Consider the following 24771-nt stretch of genomic DNA (forward strand, 5'->3'; position numbering starts at 1 on the left):
AAATGCTTATAACAGCTGAATTGACAAGGAATAGAAGAGCAACTCTAATCTGATTCAACCAAAAAAAAAAAAAAAAACAATTTAGACTTGGTACAATGGCACTTTAAACATTTGCATCCTTTTTCCTTCTGCATATTAATTATCTCAAATGGCACACAAATTCACTCTCTGACTACATGACATAATACTATTTGTGAATATTTTCCCCAGAGTTTCTAAGAATTCTGCAAATGCACATGGCAATTACCATGAAGGCAAAGAGCCATCTCTGGTATGTTTTACCAGTGGACTGGGTACTCAGTTCAGGCCTTGGGAATATTCCTTTCTGAATTCTAATATCTGAACAATAGCTTACTGTTCTTCTTATGCACTCGACAATTAGCTTACCAGTTCTTTCTAAAAATTTCTTTCTAAATTAAATGTGGGTACACATTTGAAAACCGCACACTATATATGAACAGTACACACTTAGTTTACATTTCTAACATCATGTACAAGCTGTGGGAACATCTGGTGTTTTGCAAATTTGGGCAAATCCAGCTGCATTTCCTCTTCCAAATGTGTTCTCTGACATCTGCAGGTTGTGTTTCATTTTGATTTTTATACTCTCTCTCTCTTTCTATCTATATAGGACAGCATTGCATGCTTTCAAACATGCAATTTTTCCAAGTTTATACTTTTCCTCTTTGAGCAAAAAATTAAAAGCTTACCAATTAATAAAATGAGATAAAATACTGTGGTTAGACTAAAGATAAAAAGTTAATTTTAAATGTATCTGTCTCACCTCTCTATAATTTAGTTGAATCAGTAGAAAATCACCTCTTCTTAAGAAATATCTTAAGAAATATCTATGCTTGGATTATGCCATCTGAGCTAAGAGAAAGCAATACAGTAATTAACAGACTGAATCTTTACTGGGTCAGGTGCACCTCGACCCAACAAAACACACACATGTGCACGAGCAACTGTGCCACACATTTCCAGGGGCTGGCAGACATCTTGAAAGTATAAGGTTAAGAAACTAAAGCAATAAGAATGTGAATAATTGAATGTGAATAATTTAAAATCTGTTAACTTAAAGCATCATAAATAACAGCTAAAATTGCAAGTGGACTTTACATCCTACTCTTATCTTTAATCATAAATAAATGATTGCTGTTGCCAAGTCTAAAACTCTCTATCCCCTCCACATACACGCTTACAATTAGCATACAGCCCTGGCTGACCATGTTGGCTTCCCTTCCTGCCCTCGCATAAAATATTTAAAACAATCTCCAGCCTGAGGGTGGAGTAGAAAACTGCCTGGGAGCAAAGGCACCTCCATTTTCCTGGTTGACCTGCCGGCCTGTTAGCCCCGAAGGCTAGTTCACGAGTCTCAACTCAAAGCTGGTTCCTTGGATTTTAAACTCACCACTTGGCTCAGTTCCTTCCCATACACAGCCAGGTTCCTGTCTGGACTTTCTCATTTAGATTCAGCCCTGCTCTGGACACATCCAGGACATGCTGCTCCTACTGGGCTAAAAATGCTCAGAGCTCTCTGGTTCCACTGCTTTCCCACAATTTTTCAAATAGTTGCAGGTCCCCTGACTCTAGTTGCTTGTTCTATGACTTCTTAGAGATGGCACAGTTCACTAGTTAAGAGAAAAGGCCATGGGTTAAATCTCCATGAGTTCAAATTGAGTTCTCTATTACCAACTTCACTTTGCTGAGCCTCAGTTTGCTAATCTATAAAACTGGAGTAATAATATCATCTACCTCACAGATTACTCAGCCATAACCTCTGTCCCAAGGAAGTAGAAGTCTAAGAGAGATTCCTGAAGCTAAGCCACACAGCTAATAAGTGAGGGGTTTAGAGCTCAAAGTCAGGTTTATAAGTCTCCAAACACATTCTTTTCAAATATATTATGCTCCTGTCTTTTAAATTCATCCTTATTTTTCTATTTAAAAATAACAAAAATGATTATTTCCTTTTCATAGCACTAGTTGTAAAATTTAAAACCAAGATACATAATTTGGGTTGCAATAATAAGAAAATAAAGAGGTATGCAGTTATCCACAACTACTAATCTAGTGATTTGGTTAAAACTGGCATTCTTCACAGAAGTTGGAACCTCTGCCTGTGCCAATCACCATATGAATGATTCACAATTCTTAGTCTTTACACTCTGCTTCCAGGATAATAGTAACTAAAATAAAAATCTTGGGGATAGGATACTGGGCCGCCTTGGTGACTTGCAGGGAAGGAGAAGGCAACAGCAAAGATGGCAAGAGATCAAAAGGGAGCTCCGAAGGTGGCAGAGTTCAGAGGTTGAGGCCACAGGCTAAGATTTTCCAGAAGAGAGAATGCCCAGAGTCCAAGTAGTAAAAAATGGCCATTTGTTTAGCAGTGAGGCTGGCTGATGGGACAGGAACAGAGAGGAGGAGAACCCAAATTATCTACTCTGAGTGAGGCTACACACTACTGAGGGGTTTTTAAAAAGTGTCTTTTGCAGAGTTTGAAGTTCTTCTGTCTGAACTCTGCTGCGATCCCATGATGTGACCCTCGTAGGCTGGACCTGCCCCTCCAATGGCCTTCCTTGGCCCTTGGAGGTATTAAGATCCACAAAGGGCTCAGAACTGAGCATGGAGGAGACATCAGAAAATGCAATATGCATTCTCTTCGATAATTCTATCACCAAGTTATATACTGCATGACATGCATAAGAACTTATTTTTTTTTATGTTCTTATTTTTTTGAGACAGAATCTCACTCTGTTGCCAGGCTGGAGTGCAGTGGCATGCTCTCGGCTCACTGCAACCTCCGTCTCCTGGGTTCATGCGATTCTCCTGCCTCAGCCTCCTGAGTAGCACACCACCATGCCCAGCTAATTTCTTTTCTTTTTTTTTTAAAGTAGATATGGGGTTTCGCCATGTTGGCCAGGCTGGTCTCAAACTCCTGACCTCAGGTAATCCACCTGCCTCAGCCTCCCAAAGTGTGGGATTACAGGCATGAGTCACTGAGCCCAGCCGATAACTTTTTTAAAGATTCAGTTTAACCCAAGCTAAGTTGTTAGCCTGGTTTCTGAATGTAGGTCATCTGGGCTGTGCACTAGAGCTTCTTTACATTTGTCAACTGGAAAGAAGAGAATGGCATATTTACTATAAAATGACAAGAGACTTGTATGTAACATGTACAAAGTATATGTGTAAATTAGTGCAGTCATCTCTATTTTAGCCTATTTTTACATTTGTAAGAGAAAAACAATTTCCCAATTAAAATGTCTCATTGATAGCAAAAAAACAAAGCTTTTCTAAAAAGCCAACATGTAATTATTTTCCAATTCAAGAAAGGAAATAAAATCTACAGAATGTAGGAGCAATTTTCATTTCTTCTAACGCACACAAACCACTTTAAAATATATTTCTGATTACCTTGGTCACAGCTTTAGGAGAAAACGTAATTGCATCTACCACAGTGATGAGGTCACCTGGGTGGAGACGATCAAAGTACTTCACGCAGACATCATAGGCATGCAGCCACTCTGGTGAAGAGCCTGGGACTTGTTTAATGAGATGAGGGTCTCCAGTCCAGAACAACTTCTGTAACCAGATGGTGTACAGAGAGCTCGGGGAAAGCATCTGTCCATCCTTTTCAGGGATTTTGGGAACAAGTTTGGAAATAGATAAGATATTTTGACTTGAAAGAACTGGCTCCAGCGCTTCAAGAGGACTCATGTTTTCATCTGTCAGCTTTTTGTAATTAAGACCTAGCAGAAAAAAAAGAAAGTAGGTAAGTGGTTCATTCGGATGCAAAAATACTGGCGCTTTCACACACGCACACAACCCTCTGTATGTCTGAATGCAAAGATCGATCAACTTAGCTATAGTGGCCGGTTTAGGTTTTCTATTAGAAAGATCAGTCAATCTAAGTTCCAGTCACAGCCTGAATCTTACCAGATAGGCCATTCATCTGCTGTGTGCCTCTATTTCCTCGTTTGTACATGAGAGATGACAATATCTCCATCACATCTGCATTCCCCCAGCACCTGTTTTCTCCTATCAGTGCATTCACCAAACTGCACTGTATTCACTCGTTCTTTACCTGCCATTTCACTATTTACTTGAAGGTAAGGACTGAATCTTATTCCCTCATCCTCTGTGTCTAGGCCAGTGTCTCATTTGATGACTCAGAAAACAACTGATAAACTGAAGGGAACTCTCACAATTATTATGAATATCAAATAAATATAGATTTGAATGTGCCTTGCAAATTATAAGGTATAAAAATTTAAGAGGTCTTAAGGTGTTTAATTTCTTAGTTATGAGAATAAAGACCATTCTAAAGATTTCCACAATTTATCAAAGATTTGAGGACTCTTACTTGAAGTGTTCCATGCATATTTTAAACATATAGGCTCCAGTGGAATGAAATTCTGCTGAAATGTCTATGATAAAGTGTCCTTGGCCTTGCCATTTATATACGTAAAATATAACCAATGGGAGTAGTGAAAAAATCCAGGAGCAGAACTCCAGAACTTTGGATTTTAGTATCAGGTCTACCATAAGTCACCATGTGACTTTCAACAGGTTTCTTACTTTTTCTGGTATTTAATTCCCTTAACCACAAGTGAAGGAGTTGGAAAGATAATAACTAAAGTCTATTAGCTTCCAAAGTCTGTGGTTTCAGAGCTCTGCCGACCATAATGCATGAACAGAATTATGCACAGAAAATTAATCCCCAGATTTACTTTAAAAGAATGAATTCAAGCAGAGAAAGAACCATCTTACCTGATGCAACAACTTTAAATTTCTTCAGCAGCCGAATGTGGGTTTCTGGTTTAATGGCATACTTCTCCAAACCTGCACAGCCGCAGTTTTCCAGAAGAGTGAAATAATACAGCAGCCTTTCGTGATCAAAGCCGTCAATCGTGGGGTAAATATACTTGACCAGGTGCTGGTGAAAGGCTTCTGGATCAGTCTTCAAAGTCTCAAAGAGATGAAGGTCTTGGGCTCTATTTTCAATTTCTAGTGTGGACAAACTGAAATTAAGAGCAAAGGAACCTTGTTAAGATTATGTTCCTTTATTAAAGTGATTTTTTTTTTAACCCAGGAAGAAGCACTACTTATAGCTTCCTTCTTCCTGTCTACTCAAAGAAAGTAAACCACCACCAGAATCCAGTCAACCTGTGTAAAGGGAAACAAATGTGTTAGATGCTTACTAGCATTTAACTGACTACATACTTGTCATGTTATCTCATGGGGGTCTACAGCCATCCTGGGAAGTAGGCTTTACTTCAAGTTCTTACAGTTGGGAAAGTTGTCTGATGCTTCCCAGCTAGGAAAAAACCATCTGTCAGGGTCCACTCTAAATCATTAATTCACGTCATAAAAAGGGTTTAAAATCTGTGCTCCTTCACAGAAACATAAACAGGCTTATTATTTCAGGAATTTAGGAAATTATACAGAAAAGAAAAACCCTAACCCCTTTGGCTTAAGATTTACATCCAAGAGTCTTGCATTAATATTCAATAAACTCAAATTTTATGCTGTGTTCAAATTTTTAAAAAAGGAGAAAAAGTGATAATTAAATTTTCACCTGGATTATCTGCAGTAATGCTACTCGCATAAAACACCTATCTTAATATTTTTATCCTAACTTAGATGCCTTTGTAATATAATTTTAAAAAGTCATTTAAGGTTAAACTCATGAGAAATGAAAAATTAAGGTATTTTTGCTTGGTTGATTGGTTTGTACTTTCAGAAGTGGGAGGGAAGGGGTTACTTTGGTATTATGCTTCTCCCTGGACGGAATCTGGACACAGCCTCTGGTCTAGAGTAATCTCAATATCCCTTATGGGATAAGTTTCATACTCCCTAACTGTAAGAGTCGCTTGGGCAGCCCTCCACTCACAGAAGTGCCCAGGTTCTAGGGTTCTTTCTCCCACTGTGCTCAGCACTGGCTCTCAGAAGCCGCAAGGGAAGCATCTAAGGGCAGTAAGTGAGACTCTGGGCAGCAACAAAGTTAGGCTTCACACAGTTCTAAAACAGCTCTTCTGAAATATGACAATTTGCTTATTGAAAGTGCCAAAAGACATGCTTTTGGTTTATGTAGATAAAGTTAGAATAAATCATGTTTTAAAACTTTCAGGAGAATGTGACAACGCTTGGGATAAAGAAGGTAAAGTCAAGGCATCAGGTAATTTTTAAAAACTGGTCTTTTTACTTTTGCTTCAAGAAAAGCCTTATTTTTCCATTAAGACACAGTTCAAACATTTACAAGAATATCCCTATCTATAAATATGTCCTCGGTCACTGGCTCCCCTGAGCTACTGGCATGTGCTGAATATCCTTCTATTCTGTTATGCATAACATACGTTAACTATTTATTACCTTGTCTATCTCCCTTACTAGACTGTGCTGCTTCATGGCATAGACCTTATTACATCATCTTAATCTTTAGTTTCTCAATACCAAGGACCAGTGTGTGGCACTATGGAAATCTTCAACATATGTCTTATGAATGCCAAATAGACGAGTGGATGAGCAAAAAATCAGGTGTCCTCTATGTACAAGGCACTGTGCTTAGCACTGGGGAGGATTTAAAGAGTTATAGCATAGAGTTCTCATCCAAGTTTGAAAATCCGGTTGAATTACAAATACTTACAGTTAAATAATGATGCAAAACAATAGTATCAGCTGACAAAGGGCACACAATTACAGTCCAATTAAGAGTAGTATCACTAAAAGCTGTGACTGCAGAGGATGTAGAAATCAATGATAATGGAAGGCTTAGTGAAAGAAGCACTTGAATTTGGCATTGTAGAAAGGAATGAAGCAGAAATAATGTGAACAAAACTATCAAGACAAGAAAGCAAAAGGCCTGTTAAAGCAACAGTGAATACAAATGGCTGGGTGGTCAGAAAATATTCTTCATACTATCACTATTCAAAGGATACCATCATCTCTGAAAGATACTATACACACAGTGGTATGGGACAGTAAATCACAGAATTTTTTATGTTCCTTCCTAATTTGCAAAACGCAGTCTGAAAACAATGTAGTAAAGAAGTAAATAAGAAACTGTGTAACTGCAATAAAATAAATCTTATTGACAGAGATTTGCAGGCAGAACAACATGTTGAATGGAGGAGAGAAAACAAACTTGTATTTATCATGCTGATTACTTGTTCGCTAAGTTTAGTTGGATAATTTCAACTTACAGATGAGAAATTGCCATTCAGAGAGGTTATTTTCTAAGACCAAGAGTCAGGTTCTGTCTGGACTCAAAGTACACAACTGCTCATGGCATCAAAAAGCAACCATCAATGTCAAACACCCATGTGAATAATCACTTCAAAACCAGGATTCTTTCGGAAGCACAGATATGAGTTCTCTCTCCCAGCAGCAATAACCGAAAAGAGTTCTCCTGTCATACTTCATTTATAACACCTTGATGAACAAAAGTATTCAAGACAGAATCATCTACAAAATAGACAAAGACTATACCCTAACAGCTTTAGTTCATCTGCGTTTGACTTGACTATGAATATCGTCTCTCTCTATCAACATTACTTTCCCCCTTGCCCACTCACTTACTCTTCTGTGCCTACAATTTAGTTTGCCTGCTGTGCAATTTTACCTAATTATCTTGTCAAGACAGACACTGGAATACCTTTAGTGACACATGATAAATACCCAAACCTCCCTTTTCAGTAAACTACAATGTGCTAAAATCTTTTATAGATGCTAGTAATCAATAACTCATTTTAATCATTTCCATTGAAAGAAGCTGTTATCTTCCCTTTGGAACAAGAAAAGGGAAATCTTTCTTTGAAATCTTTGTTTAGAAAAACATTCCAGAGAACTCACATTCAAGAGAGTAGAAAGAAATTCGATGAAACCACTGTGGACTTTTCACTAATCAAATTAATGATTACCCTTAAAACCTGTTTAAGTGCTTTTTCCAGAACCAAGTTTTAGTTATAAAGCAGCTTATATACATAGTGCATATTTAACTTCCAGAGATTAAATAAAGGAAGAAGCTAGCATTAGTTGTACTCAATGCACAAGAAATAAATTATTAGTACTAATCTCATGATTAAGGTGTTCTGTAATGGCTTCTGGTTGTCAGTCACCCAAAAATATGATTCAAGAACATCATGTGTTGAAAGGACTTTGATTTGTATAAGGAAAACAAATTATTTAAATACATTTTTCTTTACTGAGCTGTGATTGAGTGATAATACAAATCCATTAGCTCACCGAAAGAAGTGCTTAGAAGGAAAGAGGAAGGAGGAGGCAAGGAGGAAGAAGATGAATGGGGAAGGAAGAAGGGAGAGGGCTGCTGGGAAAGAGGATGCGGAGGGCTGGAAGTGAAAATGTACAGATAACCTGCCAACACTTTGGCTTTTATTACCTCATTAACCCTCATAATAACCCTCTGTAAAAGGTCTAATTATTCCTATTCTCTGAAGGAAGCTGAGGCTCAGACAAAACACACAACTAGTAAGAGACAGGAGACTGATTCCGAGTTGGGTCTTTCAAGCTCGGCTTTCTGTTTCTACTGAATAAAGCAATGGAGCTGCTATTTTCATGCTGAAATTTTATGCTGGGCACAGTTCAACTGCAGTGGCTTGTAAGCATTTTCCCCCACGACTAAGTTTAAAAGCATGAATATCTGTGAATCCACGTGAATGACCATCACTACTGGTGACTACTGAGCGACAAGATAATCCACTCTCCAAATCACCACTGCTCCTGCCTGAGGAAATCGATCCAAGACCTTAGCACATAAATGCATCAGGATGATCTTGATGTAGCAGACTTGATCTACAACGCTGCCTGACAGCTGAATATGTGATTACTCAAGGAACATGTGGTCGAGACAATCACGGCAGTTTTTAGTTTTGCCAACCTTTTGGCCAAGTGTTGGCAAACTCTAGGGGAGGGGGTTAGGGAGGTTGGGGAGGGATAAAATGGGTAGAAAAGCCAGATATAGGTGATGGGGGGATGTAGGCAGCAAACCACAATGCAACAATCCTGCATGATCTGCACATGTACCCAAGAACCTAAAGTACAAAAAAAAAATAGTAATAGCAGTCGCTGTTTAATGGGTATAGGGATTAAAATTTGCAAGATGAAAAGGTTTTTGAGATTTTTTCACAACAATGTGAATACACCTAACACTTAAAAATGGTTAAATGAAAAAAAAAAAAAAAAGAATGGAATTTAACTAACTTTTCAAGAACACCCAGGGACTAGATGAGAGAATCAATAAAGAGTATCTTAGAGTCTATTTCTCATGATGCTGATATTGAGTGAGTTCCTTTATGGAATGTTTTATGATAGGAACAGAGTGGTAATGTTGAAGGCCATAGCAATAGGCTTTGTCTCTTCTATAAGCACAGCCTGGTATCCTTAAAGCCTTTTAATTTCTCATAGAATACTAATTCTGACTTATTTATATACTTCATATTACTACCTTGCTAACAAAAAGTTTTAAGGAACACCATGGCATAGAAATAGTAATACCATTTATTGATCACTTATTAGTGCTAAGCACTATGTCATCTGATTTAATTCTCACAAAGCATATATCTTATCATTGATACCCATCCTGACTTGAAAAATAATTGTTCAAAAATCAAATGTGCAATGTTAGGCTAACAGGGCCACTCAATGGGTTTGGTAAATCTAGCCTTTTTCCAGAATTAACAATAATAGCTACTATTTTTTTTTTTAACACCTTCTACATATCAGGTATTCTGAACAAATCTCTTCAATCTCACAGCAGTTCTGCAAAATGGGCTAGAAATAGTCATTCTGCAGAGAAGAAAACTTAGGCATAAAGAGATAAAACAATTTGCCCATCAATAATATTCTACAAGAAGGTCACAGAGCCAGAGCTTGAACCAGGTTTCCATGATTTAAAGCCTGAGCACTTTCCACTGGCTATAAACATACCAAAATGCCTTTCCTGTTTATGTTTTGTGCCACTATCAGGCGTTTTTGGCTATTTGGGGAAAAACGGTGTTAAGGATCACAATATGAAAATGAAGGCTGAAGGTTACAGATGGATGGAAGGAATTCCTTTCAATTTCACAATGGCAGTAATTAGCTTTTCTGTTTTTTAGGATTTCTAGATTTCTTCTTAGGCACAATGCAGATCACAGTCCTAATCAAGTAATCTTTTCCCTAGACCAAAAGAAAGAGCAAAGCCAAAGTTAGGGCTCAATTTTAACAACTGTGTAAGACCTATGACCTGAATGTGAACATTCAACATTCCTACTCTAACAAATATTTTCACTGGTCTTGTATTTTTGTTTTGATTTTCAATGTCATGACATACTTTTAATAAGCTAAGTTACCTTAAATTTTAGGCAATTAATAACTAATGCAGGGTTAGATCCTCCTTTCTCTCTATATCAACCACTCTCACATCAACTCTTCAACTGAGCCAGGGTTCTTCAAGAAAAGAAGAGATGGAAGAGAGGGCCAGAATTTAAAATTTTTTACCGTGTAACAACCTGGACACAAACCTATGTGAACAACAGTAACCTTCAGGCACAAATTCTATCTCCTGTTTCAATTCAGAAAAAAGGTAAGGTAGATGCATTATAGTTTACTCACCTCTCCACCGGAAGACCTTGTTCTTACTCATTCTTGCATCTGGGACCAAAATAATCCTACTAGAGAATATGAAATCAGCTCCGGAAAATAGCACAGCACATTCAGAGTCCAAATGACCTGGGACCCTCCCCATGTGTCTGAAGGAGACAATACTAAACTAACCAACGTTGAAGAAGGTGGTATCATGATCTCTGGCAACCAAGATAAATCACTTGCATAACCACTTGAGTGACCAAAAAGTAGATATTAGAGTGAAACCAAAGCATAAGATGTTTGGTCTTCAAATCTGCTATCTCAAGAAGAGAAAGATGGACGATATTACCAAATCTGGCAATATAAAGACATGTTCTGTCATCCATTTAGTTCTCCTTTGCTTACTCTGTCCCAGCCACAATGGTCTTCCTTTAGTTACTCAAAAACACCAAGAACTGTCCTGCCTTTCTTTTCCCATGGCCTGAAATGCCCTTTCCTCCGTTCCTCTTCAAAGTCAGCTCTTTCCTCTTCATATCCCAAGACAAGCCTTCCCCATCTACTATGCCTTCATTTCCTTTATGATACTTACTACAATATGCAACTTGCTTTTTGGTAGCTGTTGTGGGGGTCAGGGTAATGAGGGAGGGTTTCCTATTAGAATATAAGCTCCATTAGGACAAGGATATGTCTGTCTTGTTCAGCACTTAAAACTATGCTTGGAATACAAAGATACTAAGTAATAACATTTGATGAATAAATGTAGTACTATCATATCAGCTAGAAGCATCCTCTGTACTTTAAAGTGATCCCATGTTCAAAACTGAAAGGTACTAATCAAATCAGCAGAATTAACAAGAATAACACAAATAATCGTAATAGTCTTGATATGGTTTGGTTGTGTCCCTACCCAAATCTCATCTTGAATTGTAGTTTCCACAATCCCCATATGCTGTGGGAGAATCCCGGTGGGAGGTAACTGAATCATGGGGGTGGTTACCCCCATACTGTTCTCATGATAGTGAATGACTTCTCATGAGACCTGATAAGGTGCTTTTCTGCCTTTGCTTGGCACTTCTCCTTCCTGCCGCCCTGTGAAGAAGGTGCCATTCTTCCCCTTCATCCTGCACCATGACTGTAAGTTTCCTGAGGCCTGCCCAGCTGTGTGAAACTGAGTCAATTAGACCTCTTTTCTTTATAAATTATCCAGTCTCGGGTATTTCTTCATAGCAGTGTGAGAACAGACTAATACAAATCTAAAAGAGCCACTAGGTCATACACACACTTGATTTTCTCTAATGTTCACAAAACTCTAAGCTGAGAATAATGATCCCTGTAACTGAGAAAACAGTGACTCTAGAGGATTAAGAAACATACTCAAGGCTACATGGTTGGTGGCTATCGGCAGTAGATCTGGATCTTGAAACTTGATCTGACTACAAAACCTATGCTGTGACCAGTAGGCCACAGGTACTCTGGTAGTTACTCTTAACTATAAAAATCCACCAACATGTCTAGAATAGCCCAGAGATGAACATGGCTAAGTCTGGTGACAAATCAGCCTTGAGTTTGGGGGCTCAACATGTCCCAGTAGAATCAAGAGGCTGAGAGAGCCAGTGCTAGTTGGAAGTGACTCCAGGCATTCATGCCCACCCAAAGCCATCACTGCTATTTAAAACTAGCAAGAAGTTAAAACAAAAACAACAAAAAGAAAGAACTGGAAAAAAAAAAAAAAGAGTCCAGCAACTCAAAAACATGTATGTTTATAAGAATTATCTCTGACAAGAGTGAAATTCCAGGAAAAACTTCCATTAATGAAGAAATGATCATGTGTCAGGTACTACAGGTTACATATTTTACTATTAAATAATTTAATTGGTATTGTTCCTTGCTTAAAGTTGAGGAAAATGAGCTTCAGAGAAGTGAACTATCTTGTCCATGAACACACACCTAGAAATGACCCCAACAGGATTTGTTCGATCTAGCTGTTTTGATTTTAAGCCTCATGATTCACCTGCTTTATAAACGCTATCTCACCCAACTCTCTCTGTGTACACTTAGCTGCAAATGTGCTGATGCAGGTAACACCTCCAAAATCAACCAGGATGAAAGGGAATGTACAATTACGGGAAAATGAACTTTACGAGGGAAAAAATTACTTTTTAAAGGAACAGTAAAAAAAAACAAACAAACATTATTTCTCTTGTAACTTCCCAGTGGCACTCACTCAATAAATAAATGTTGGGCAATTTCTATAGTATTAACAAGGCCGATTTCTAATAACTTTATTACCAAGTTAGACTAAATAGTAAGGCAAACTGCTGCCTTTTAAGTAGAGAACAGGGAGCACCAAAGATTACTTACTAAATCAATATTAAGTGCTTTGCCACTCACAAGTAATGATGCCAAGAGGTAATGATTTCCTGCTTTTGTAATTGCTGTATATCTGCATAATCGCAGTGCTATCAGGTATAATGATATGCCAGGAACAGTCCTGCACATCTCTCGATTGCCTGATAATTTATAACATGTTCAAAGACCAAGGAAGCATCCTGTCTGTAGAGATACAACATCCTTTCATGTAACATTCAATGAAAGTAAAAAGATATTTAATAAAATGCTAGGATATTTTTAGATGCCAATGTGCATATCATTAAGAACTGTTTATTTGAACATATTACTGTGCCTCAAAAATGCTGAAGTCCATGCAATATTTTATCACAGATAACACTACCACCCATGCAGCAATTTAATAATACTTAAAATGTTAAAATTTCTAAGTGATTAATAAAAATTAAAGGTGCTGAAAATAGCATTTCTTGACCATTCAGCAGGTTTTGACTCCACTCAATACTCACTCCCCTTTTTTAAACTCTTTCTTCCCACGGCTTCCCTAAAACAAGATTCCTGTTTTCCCTCTTACCTCTCCTCCTGCTCTCTTTCTGACTTGTTGGCAGCTTTTCTTCTAACATGAAATGTGGAAGACTTCAAGGATTCTGTCAAGTTTCCCCTTTCCTCATTCTCTGTTCCTTCTCCAAGCACATCCACAACATAAGCTTCTTTATCAGCGATGTGCTTATGACTCCAAAGTTAGTATTTCTAGCTCCATTTGAACCCCAGATCTGTAAGATCCAACTGCCAACTTAGCCTTTTCTCTTGGCTGTTTCAGTATGTATAACTTCCTCATTCCCTTTTCTTCTTTCTTTCTTTCTTTCTTTTTTTTTTTTCCCTGAGACAGATTCTCAGTCTGTTGCCCAGGTTGGAGTGCAAAGGCACGATCTCTGCTCACTGCAACCTCCACCTCCCGGGTTCTAGCAATTCTCCTAGCTCAGCCTCCCGAGTAGCTGGGATTACAGATTCCCGCCATCATGCTCAGCTAATTTTTGTGTTTTTGGTAGAGACAGGGTTCCTCCACGTTGGCCAGGCTGGTCTCAAACTCCTGACCTCAAGTGATCTGCCCGTCATGGCCTCCCAAAGTGTTAGGATTATAGACATGAATCACTATGCCGGCCTCCCCTGCCTCTTCCTCACACTCCCTTCAACATTCCTTACCCGACTGGGTGCTTCCTGTCTCACCGAGTGATGCCACCATCTAGCAAGTGAGCAAGTAAGAACCTAGAGATGCTTTTGACACCTCCCCCTTTGACTCACCTTCACATCTTGTTTAGCCTCATCAACCAATACATAAAGTACTATCTGTTTCACCTTTAAATATCTCTAAAACCCACTCTGGCCTCCTTTTCTGTACTTCAAATCCCTACTCCAAGCAATGGTCACTTGGCATGCCGTCTGTTACCATAATAGCTCCCTAATTGGTCTACATATGTCCGCCCTAACTTTCCTAAAATCTTTCTACACAGTAGCCAAAGTGCCCTTATCAAAATGCAAATCTGGTCATACTATGTTCTTGTTCACCAGAATCCTTAATTAGCTTTCTATTACTATAGGCTTCATTTATTATTCTTAGGAAGAAGTCAAAAGCCCTCGCGAGGGCCTCCGCGATCTTGCTGTACGGCCTGGCTCCTATGCCCTGTCCCAGGCTCAACTCACGTCATGCGCCACCAGAATCCACGGACCTCACCAACACTGTCCATCTGTTCCTGATCAAAGGGCCTTTGCACTTACTGTATTGTCTACCTAGAAAATGGTTCCCTTCTACTTGTACAGTTAATTCCAACCCAATAGTAAAGTCCTGCTTAAGTGTTACCTCCTGTGAAAAGCCTTTGCTAACTATGCCAAACCCTCTAATAGAGCTCTATTGCATAGTACTTACCAGAGTTTTAATTTCACATTTGCTTGTCATTATTCAATTCTCACCTGTATCCCACTGTAGGCTATAAGTTCCAAGGCAGCTCGGATGCCTGCTTTTGCTCATCACTGTAACCCTAGTGACTAATACTTTGCTTAGCATGCAAAAAGTATTTCAGTAAAAACCTTTGAATGAATACAACAATGAATGGTAAAGGTGTATCAAAGATGTATAAGGAAAGAATTTACCAAGACACTAGTCTAAGGTAGATGAAAGGGAAACTAAAACTGTACCTTACAATTTAAGATTCTTCAAAAACAGACTCTAAAGAAAAACATAAGAAATCAACGTATGTATGAACTGTGTGCTTACCCACTGTCGGCAAAGAGGAACTCCAAATGGGTCATAAAAACTTCCCAGCGGGCGACACTGTAACGCTGTGCCAGAGAAAGAGCAATGCTGTAGACGCTTTCCTCTAGGGTTCTTCAGAAATGTCCATCAGGCCCAGGAAGGGAGAGAGAAGAAACACACGACTTCAATCAGCAATGAAAATGCTCATTAGGACTGCTCTCCAGTGAGGGGTGCACACAGTATGGTCCTTAATAAGAGAGTTCACAGGGATCCAGGAAAAGTGCTTCCAGGCAGTTGTAATGCTCTTTTCACTGTGGTGCATCATAGCTTACTAAGGACTTGTCTAGACCAGTGGTTCTCAACTGTGGGTGATTTTGTTCCCCAGAAGACGTCTGACAGTTTCTGGAAACATTTTGAGCAAGAAAAGTGGGGCAAGGGGCAGACGGACTACTGGCATCTCATGGGTAGAGGCCAGGGGTGCTGCTGAGCATCCTGCATAGGCAGTCCTACACAGGCATCCTTGGGTAGCCCCGCATGGGCATCCCCCAGTGGGCATCCCCTGGGTCACCTGTAGGCAGTCCTGCAGAGGCATCCTGAGCGCCCCTCATACATCCCCACATAGGCTTCCGAGCACCCCACAAAGGCATCCCAGGCATCGCCATGTAGGTATCCCTGCAGAGACATCCTGAGCACCCATGTAGGTAACCCTGCATAGACATTCTGAGCACCCCACGTAGACAGAGAGAGCACTGCACGTGGGCAGGCCTGCACAGGCATTCTATGCACCCAACATAGGCATCCCGAGCATCCTGCATAGGTAGCTCCCATAGCCAAGAACCGTCCAGTCCAGAAAAAGTATGAACTAGACTCCGGAGCCTACAGTCAAAAGATAGTGCATCCCTGCTCTAGGGGTAGAGATTTGAGAAAGCGCAATTAGTCACTTAACAAACTTCTATGTATTCTACCCTGTGCCAGGTATTATGCCAGCTGCTTAGGATTTATAAACAAACAACGTTCTTTCTTGAGGAAGTCACAGCCTAGTGGAAGACCAGAGATGTGAACCAGCAACTAAACACAGCAGCGGGAGCACTAACAGAAGATTATGAAACCCCACGAAAACAGAGAGGGAAAGTGACCAACATGAGCTGCAAGCAGGAGGATACGCACGCACCCTGCAGAGGGCGGGAGGGAGAAGAGCCTTCTGAGAGAATGGGGGCTTCTGAGAGATTAGAGAAAAAGGATGAGGCAGGGGGTCAAAGTGAGGACTGTATGGGGTCCTCAGGCCTGATAAGAGACCTGTATCTCATTCTCCAGGCAATCAACAGTCCGTGAAAGGTTTAAACCAGGAAATGACATCACCAGATTTGAGAATCTCTAGGCATAGAAATAATTCCAAGAAAATAGTCCCAGGCACCCACATTAACCCCATTTTGGAAAGACTACTGCAGGACTCCGATTTACCAGAAGAGAAACGTGGGATGGACTTTCTGGTTGGAAGAAGGGGGTGGCTGAAAGCAGGGAGGCAGAAAAGAAATCTGTATTTCCCCAAGCTAAGGAAATCATGGCATTTCTACGCCTGCATAGCCAGGGGCTGGCAAACGTTTTCTGGGAAAAGTAATCTAGTAAGTTCTTCAGGCTTTACTGCCAGTCTCTCTGGCATAGTCTTCTTTCTATGGCTTTTGTTTCTGGGTTTCTATAAAAGCTTAAAAAAATGCTAAAACCATTCTTTGTTCATGGGCTATAAAAAAGACCAAGGCTGGATTAAGTTTGTCAACCCATGAATTAGGTCAGCGTCAATTAGAAATTTTTTTATTTTATTTTATTTTAATTTTTCAACAGGGTCTTTCTCTGCCTTCCAGGCAGGAGGGCAGTGCCACAATCAAGGTTCATTGCAGCCTCAACCTTCAGGCTTAAGCGATCCAGCCACCTCAGCCACCTCAGCCTCCAGAGTAGCTGGGACTACAGGAGCAAACCAGCACATCTAGCTTTTTTTTTTTTTTTTTTTTTTTTTTTTTTTTTTTTTTTTTTAAATAGAGACAAGGTCTTGCTATGCTGCCAGGGCTGTTCTTGAAATCCTAGCCTCAAGCATTCCTCTCGCCTTGGCCTCCCAAAATTCTGGGATTATAGACGACAGCCACCACACCCGGACTAGAAGTGGTTTCCTGAAGTATTTGAGTACCTACCTCCACATCACGGAATGAGAATTTCATGAGAACAGGGGGCCATTGCTAATTCATCCTTTCTATTATGAGTGTATTGCACACTGTCTGGCACAAGACATTTTCAATAAGGACTGCTATCTTTATCTCTTGATAAAAGTGGGAAGGACCCAAACTATGTTATACCCTCTTCACAGATACCCTGCTTGACCCCTGAGAACGTATTCCCTAAGACATAATGATAGAAAAGGACAGGTACAATGCACTTACAGAAAACGAATGCCATGAACATGGACATGCAGTGAGCAAGACAAGGAAGAATGGTCACACTGCGGACTAGTGAAGGTGATGCTGCAAATGGAAGGATGTGAGTCCTTCAAGAATTTTTTGTGCAAGACACAGACATCCTAGCTCCACGGTACAGAGGAAAGCAGCAAGCTGGTGGAAATTCTGAGACATCTTAAAGAAGCCATTCAAACACTGCTGTATATTTTTGTAAGTAACAGATTGTACAGAAGATTCTATTATATATTGATCAAAAGCATATATTTGTCCTCTAGGACATACTAGGACATACTTTAAATAGCATATGCTAGTTGCATGCTTAAGAAAGAAAATAAAGGCCAAAAACTCTAGCAAAATGTAACTGATGACATAAGGCATGCCTTGCCTTGTAAGTTTTTATTCTGCATGATAATCATCTTCTAAGACACTGTGAACATGGCACCAAGGATTACCAAATGTCCATAGGAAAAGCGCATTGAACTTGGACTTAAGAAACCCAAGCTCAACTCCTGGCTGTGTGACCTTGAGCATCTCTTTTACAACTCTCCAGTTTTGATTCCTTTTCTCAAAAGTGAGAAGGTTGGATTCTTGGGTCACATTCAAATTGGACACTAAATGACTTTATGAAATTATGAACCTCCAGAAGGACAGAGGAGAAGAGAAAAGAAAATACCATATTTCTAATTGAGACCAGCTATAGTTTGTTCCTGCTATTTTTCTTTTGAACTCTCTTTGCCATGCCTTATTCTAAAGAGAATTTTGTGTGTCCTCTAGTAAGAAAGAAGTCCAGGCTAATATAAAATTATTACAGAGAATCAAGATGAGTTTGCCACCTTCTCAAGGATTTAAATGATAATGATTAAAAATAACATACTCCGCTACCACAATCAAGATTGCCTTTGCTATTTTAAAGTAATTTGTCAGAAAAGAAAAATAACCATTAAATGTAGGCACAATTTAACCTTAGCTTCAAAGACTGGAAGCCTAAAGGCTAAATCACATGCCACTGCTTCCTTGCGAACACAGTGGGGTGTAGGGGAAGACAGACGGTGGTGTGGTGATGATGTGAGGCTTTGCGATGCTATCAAAACTACAGGAAATTTAAAAAAAAAAAGGAACTTAAAAAATAAGCTTAAAAAATCATTATTTTATATTTTTGAGACAGAGTCTCACTCTGTCGCCAAGCTGGAGTGAAGTCCAGTGGCATGAGCTCGGCTCACTGGTCTCCACTTTCCGAATTCAAGTGACTCTCGTGCCTCAGCATCCCAAGTAGCTGGGAGTACAGGTATATGTCACCATGCCTGGCTAATTTTTGTATTTTTAGTAGAGATGGGGTTTTGCCATGTTGGCCAGGCTGGTCTCAAACTCCTGGCCTCAAGGGATCTTGGGATCTTGGGCAGCCTCGGCCTCCCAAAGTGTTGGAATTACAGGTGTGAGCCACTATGCCCAGTCAAAAATCATTATTTTAACTAATGATTTAAATATTGTGGGATATTTTTTTAGCTGGAAATGCTGTCTGCATCTACTGATTGGTTTGAAAAAGGCACACATCCCACTTAAGACTAGAAGTTAAGGAAAGCCCTATTCATAGCAACCACGAATGTAAATCTTCAAAGGACGGAAATTAATAATCCTGGTAACTGAACTTGTTCTTTGGCAATTTAAATTCATTCTCTTAGTAGACAAAGGGTATCGCTTACTCTGCCAGACCAAGGATAGTTTCCCTTTTATACTGGTCATCTGCGGTAAACCGCTGCACGTCCACGCCTTTCCGAAGGCCCTGCAGGATCTGCGCCTGAGTGAAATCCAGGAGGCGCTCATTGTAGTAGTGTAACTGCTTGGTCAGCGAAACAAGATCTTCAGGCCAGGCTTCCTGCCCATGTCGAGTCACATGCCTCGTGACCATCTTGATTAGTTCTTTGGGATCAGCCTGTGACATGGAAAAGAAGATTATTTTGCAAACATCACACAAAGATGAGCAAGTAAGTTTAAAAAAAAAAAAAAAAAAAAGGAAGACCATGTCTGCAAGGCACTATCTGGCCCCGTAAACTACTGCCATTGAATAAGGCTCACAACAGCCCTGAAGAGTCAGTTACAAAAGTGGTACCTCACCCACTTAGCAGACCACAAAGGTAGGACACAGAACTACGCCTAAAAACAGCTTTTTGAACTCTTGCTCTGTTCTTCTTCAACCTTAAAACCTCCTCACACTTAAAAAATAATATATTCTTGCTCTTTCAACTACTATAAACCTCCATCAGATTTGGCCCCCAACCATCTGATCACTCACAGTAACTCACTCTGGAAGTAATTTTCATCACCATTGCCTCTGGATAAATTTGCTGTGGACTATAATAAGTGTGCTCAATAACAATGTTGTAGTTGAATAACCTCACTATAAACAGCTAGACAGCTGAGGAGAAAAGTATTTTCTCCAGGGATAAGTTAGGGATAAAACTCCACCCTGTTGCTGAAATCATAAATAGTGCAAGTTTCATAAAAAAAGGCATCCAACAAATTTTCAGTCTTCTAATTTGGGGCTCAATGGGATATTATTCTATGACTCTTAGCAGCTTCTCTAATAACAAGAAAATCATTCAACTAGAACACAACCTAGAATCCAACAGCTGACAGGAAAGGAGAATAAATGATTAACTGGTGACATTTATTTATATTAAAGTTGGTCTGGGTGTTAATGAAGTTACAGAGCTGAGTCATGATTCTGGAATTACTTAACAGGGAGCATAATACTTGAACAGCATTAAAGCAATCAATCCCAATTCCTGGGAAGACATGCTACATATTTAATATAAGCAAATTGAAAAAAAAAACACAAGAATCTACCTTTGTTTCTCAGAAACATACAGCTAATTATAGTAAGCTGTCAGCATTTCTAATGTGTAAGCCATTATTCTGAGCTGCACAGGAGACTTGTCAATGTCGAGTCTATATTACCAAATTTATCCTGTCATTCTCTTGATCCTATTAAGGAACAATCTGGGAGTGCTGATAAAAAACAATTAAAGAAATCTTCTTAGATTCTGGCAGGTGGATTTGAGTAAAAGTCAATCTTACTGTATTTAATTTTTTCCCTACTGCAATGCATACACTGAGTCCTGCTCTCATAACCACAAGTATGTGTCTCAAGTTAAAAGACCTGGGTTTGAATACGAACCATTTCATAGTAAGCTACAAGGCCATCTTTCATTCATTCAATAAATACTTTTTGTGCGCCCATTATGCAACAAGTCATTTACTAAGAGGATATGGCCCTTCCCTAAGGGAGTACAGTCTATTAGGACAGACAATCATGCAAAGAACTATAAAATGATGTGACACAAATAAGCCTAGGGTGCTACGGGAATACACAGGAGTGGGCAGGTGTCACTGAAGTCTTCTTCAAGGAGTTAATGTCTAGGTTAAATACTCAGGTACCAAACCAGTAATAACAAGGCCAGCAAAAATAGGGAGACAAATTCCTATAAAAGGCAAAGAACATGATAACTTCTATATGGCTAAGGCTTGAAGGAAAAATGAAGTGTATAAGCTAAATCTAACTAGAATTAGAAAGTGATTTGAGAACCAACTGCATATAAACAGTATTTCTGGCAACCGATTTAGGGAAAGGGGATGCCATGCCTTAGCTCTCAGTGCATCTATGGCTGACATTTAACTAAATTTTCTTTCTATCTGAACCACTCAGGGCAGCACCCTGAGCCTCCATCATGTGCACAGCCACCTCTGTAGCTGTCTGATGCAGGGATGCTGCTCATGGGCCAGCAGCACATCTTCACCTGCTCGGCACTCTGGTGTGTGCTGCCATGGCCTGCTGCTCTTACACCTCATCTGGTGTGCACTTTTCTTCCCAGCTGCAGAGACAGCAAGACCACTGGATAATGATCAGGGTTTGAGGGTGGCAGGAGAGCTCTTTTTAATTGTTCCTTGAAGTAGTTCCTAGTGCCTCAGATTTACACCCTACAACCAAATCTATGTTCACCAACACAATGAAGAAAGCCTTTCTTCATGTATATTCTTACCTGGTGCTTTCAGACTAAAGCTCTCAGCCGAACTTGCTGAATATACCTTGAAGGAAAGGCTATAACCATCTAACTTATCTCTGGGTATAACTCCATGCCCCTCCCTCTACCAGGCTATTGTTTCTATCCCCTACTCACAGAACCAACTATCTTAGATCTCCCAATGGCTTTTCATAAATTTTGTTCCACATTCATTTTTGGCTTTTTATTTTCTGGTATCTCCAAGATGTAATCCATGTACTGGGAGAGTGGCCTGCACTTTTCATTAGCCTCAATGGCAGAATCTCTGTTCGTTTCGATTCTCTTTGTGTTCCAAAATAGTCTATGAAACAAATCCCAAGGCCAGATGAAGAGCAAGGCTCCAAAATACTAGTGCACAGGAATGAGCATAATTATTACTACAAACATTTACACAGGTTCTTATGTAACCTGCAGAAAGTTTGGAGTCTCCACATACAACCTTCAGATGTGACAAAAGAACAGTATTGTCTCCTTTTGCCAATGAATAAAATGACATGGCACAGTGAAGTAAGCACAGACACGGAGCTTACTAGCTGAATGATCTTGTGCAATTACGTAACTTCACATCTATAAAATGAACTTCACTGTCACATCTATAAAATGGCAGTAAAAATATACAGCATTCACGGGTGTGAGAAGCCTAAGAGACAACATATATAAAATATACAAACCAAAACCTGGCAGAAAGGAAGTGCTCCAAAAATAAAAGGAATTATGGAACTTGCTAAAAGACATACAAAAATCATAGTTTCAGTGCACCTCTACTGTATAATTCATTTTGCATTGCCTTCTCTTAAATTATAACTTCTGGAGGGCAGAGACCATGTGTACTTCTGAATTTGCAGAGCACAACACAGTCTCTTGCACAAATCAGGTACATGGCCAAAGGGGGAGCTGATTGAACTGGCTTTGAAGTCAGTAGTACAGGTTGATATTCCAGCTTCCCCACTCAGTAGACACACAGGCTGGAACAAGTTACTTCCTGTTTCCTCACCTATAAAAGAATGTCAATAGCACATCCTCCTCACAGTTTGTTACCAAGTACCAAAAAAAAAAAAAAAAAAAAAAAAAGGTATGTTAAAGCTCTCTTTTCTCCATTATTATATGAAAACAAATTGGACACAGAGCTTACTCTGAACGAATTAAAAACTAGTGATTGAATTGAGCCTCCTCCTTAGGCTTCCCAAAGTGCTGGGATTCCAGGTTCAAGGAGGTACACATAAACAATTCACAGAAGGCATCCGAATATACGCAGCCTTATAGAATCATAAGCTGAGAGTGCTACGAACTCCATGGAGGGAGCAGCTGATTCCCTCTCTTGATTCCACTGGGCCTCAGTTTCTTTAGATGTGAAACAAAGGAGCATCACTGGGTGATCACCTTTCTAAGACTGAAATCCTATAAATGTATAAGAATTTTATCCTTAAGAAGCCTGGCATGGTGGCTCATGCCTATAATCTCAACACTTTGGGAGGCCGAGGCAGGACTCCTTGAAGTCAGAAGTTTAAGACCAACCTGGTCAACATGGAGAAACCCCATCTCTACTGAAAATACAAAAAAAAAAAAAAAATTAGCCAGGCATGGTGGCACTCACCTGTAGTCTCAGCTACTCAGGAGGCCGAGGTGGGAGAATCACTTGAACTAGGAGGCAGAGGTTGCAGTGAGCTGAGACTGCACCACTGAACTCCAGCCTGAGTGACAACGCAAGACTGTCTCAGAAAAAAAAGAATGCTATCATTGAAAAAATAAATCTTTGCAAATCCCTCCAGGTGTAGAAAAAAGGATGCTCTACATCTCATTTTATTCTTCCACGAAATATTCTGAATAGATTTCTTTGTTAAAAATTAGAATTTTAGGCTGATGTGATGGCTCACACCGATAATCCCAGCACTTTGGGAAGCCTAAGGAGGAGGCTCAATTGAGGCCAGGGGTTTAAGACCAGTCTGGGCAATATAGTGAGATACTATCTACGCACGAAAATTAAGAAAATGAAAATCAGCCTGGTATAATGGTGCATGTCTGTAGTGCTACCTACTAGGGAGGCTGCAGCACAAGGATCACTTAAGCTCAGGAATTCGAAGCTGCAGTGAGCTATGATCACAGCACAAAGATCACTTGAGCTCAGGAATTTGAAGCTGCAGTGAGCTATGATCACACCACTGTACTCCAGCCTGTGGGACAGAGTGAGATCTTGATCTCCCAAAAAAAAAAAATTAGAATTTCAGGTCACAAATTATAGCCAACAGATTTCTACACAGTTTATACAACTTTAATCTCTTTTCACTTACTAAATACAAATTATCTAGTCTTCTATTAATCATTTTTATTTCATATTCTTGGTACAAGAAACTTAATCACTTTTCCAAAGAAATATTAAAGAATAAAAATCAAGTATTTCAGTCTTCAGGATGGAACACACCTAGTGCTAGAACATGTGCTGAGTCTCATTTTGCACTAACAACCCTGCAGAAGAGGTATCTCTTACTGTCATCTCTGTTTTACAGATGAGTAAAGAATGAACTTATCTGAGGCCTTTAAGCTGGTAAGCGGCCAAACAATGCTATGACTACTATGCAGAACGCTTCCCAAGAACCATCCTTTTATATTTGGTATGTAGGAAAGGGCATCTCTTAAAAATACAATGCTCTTGATTGGGCCAATGTAGACACCGCTCCACTACATGCAAGTAAGACTTGACGTTATAATTTGGCTCCGTGTCCCTACCCAAATCTCATGTCGAATTGTAATCCCCACATACTGAAGGAGGCCCTGGTGGGAGGTGACTGGACCATGGGGACAGATTTCCCCCTTGCTATTCTTATGACGAGGTTCTCAAGAGATCTGGTTGTTTAAAAGTGTAGGGACATGGATGAATCTAGAAACCATCATTCTCAACAAACTGTCACATGAACAGAAAATCAAACACCACATGTCCTCACTCATACGCCGGTGTTGAACAATTAGAACACATGGACACAGGGAGGGGAGCATCACACACTGGGGTCAGTTGCAGGGGGAGCCAGGGGAGGGAAAGCAGGGGATGGGGAGGTTGGGGAGGGATAACATAGGGAGAAATGCCAGATACAGGTGA

The 24771-nt window shown here is 39.8% G+C and overlaps 1 protein-coding gene across 3 annotated transcripts in view; it reads right to left on the bottom strand.

Moving 5' to 3' along the window:
• NBAS (NBAS subunit of NRZ tethering complex) overlaps positions 1-24771 on the bottom strand; it is a 420713-nt gene that overhangs the window by 140946 nt on the left and 254996 nt on the right. For all 3 annotated transcript variants that reach the window (XM_074394213.1, XM_003935214.4, XM_074394217.1), the window contains 4 exons: positions 19323-19552; positions 15200-15310; positions 4768-5018; positions 3412-3746 (listed from right to left, as the gene is read on the bottom strand). In XM_074394213.1, the coding sequence (XP_074250314.1) occupies positions 3412-3746; positions 4768-5018; positions 15200-15310; positions 19323-19552 (927 nt within the window). The remainder of the gene's footprint in view (positions 1-3411; positions 3747-4767; positions 5019-15199; positions 15311-19322; positions 19553-24771) is intronic.

Source organism: Saimiri boliviensis, chromosome 1 (genome assembly GCF_048565385.1).
Source record: "Saimiri boliviensis isolate mSaiBol1 chromosome 1, mSaiBol1.pri, whole genome shotgun sequence".
NCBI classification, from domain to species: Eukaryota; Metazoa; Chordata; class Mammalia; order Primates; family Cebidae; genus Saimiri; species Saimiri boliviensis.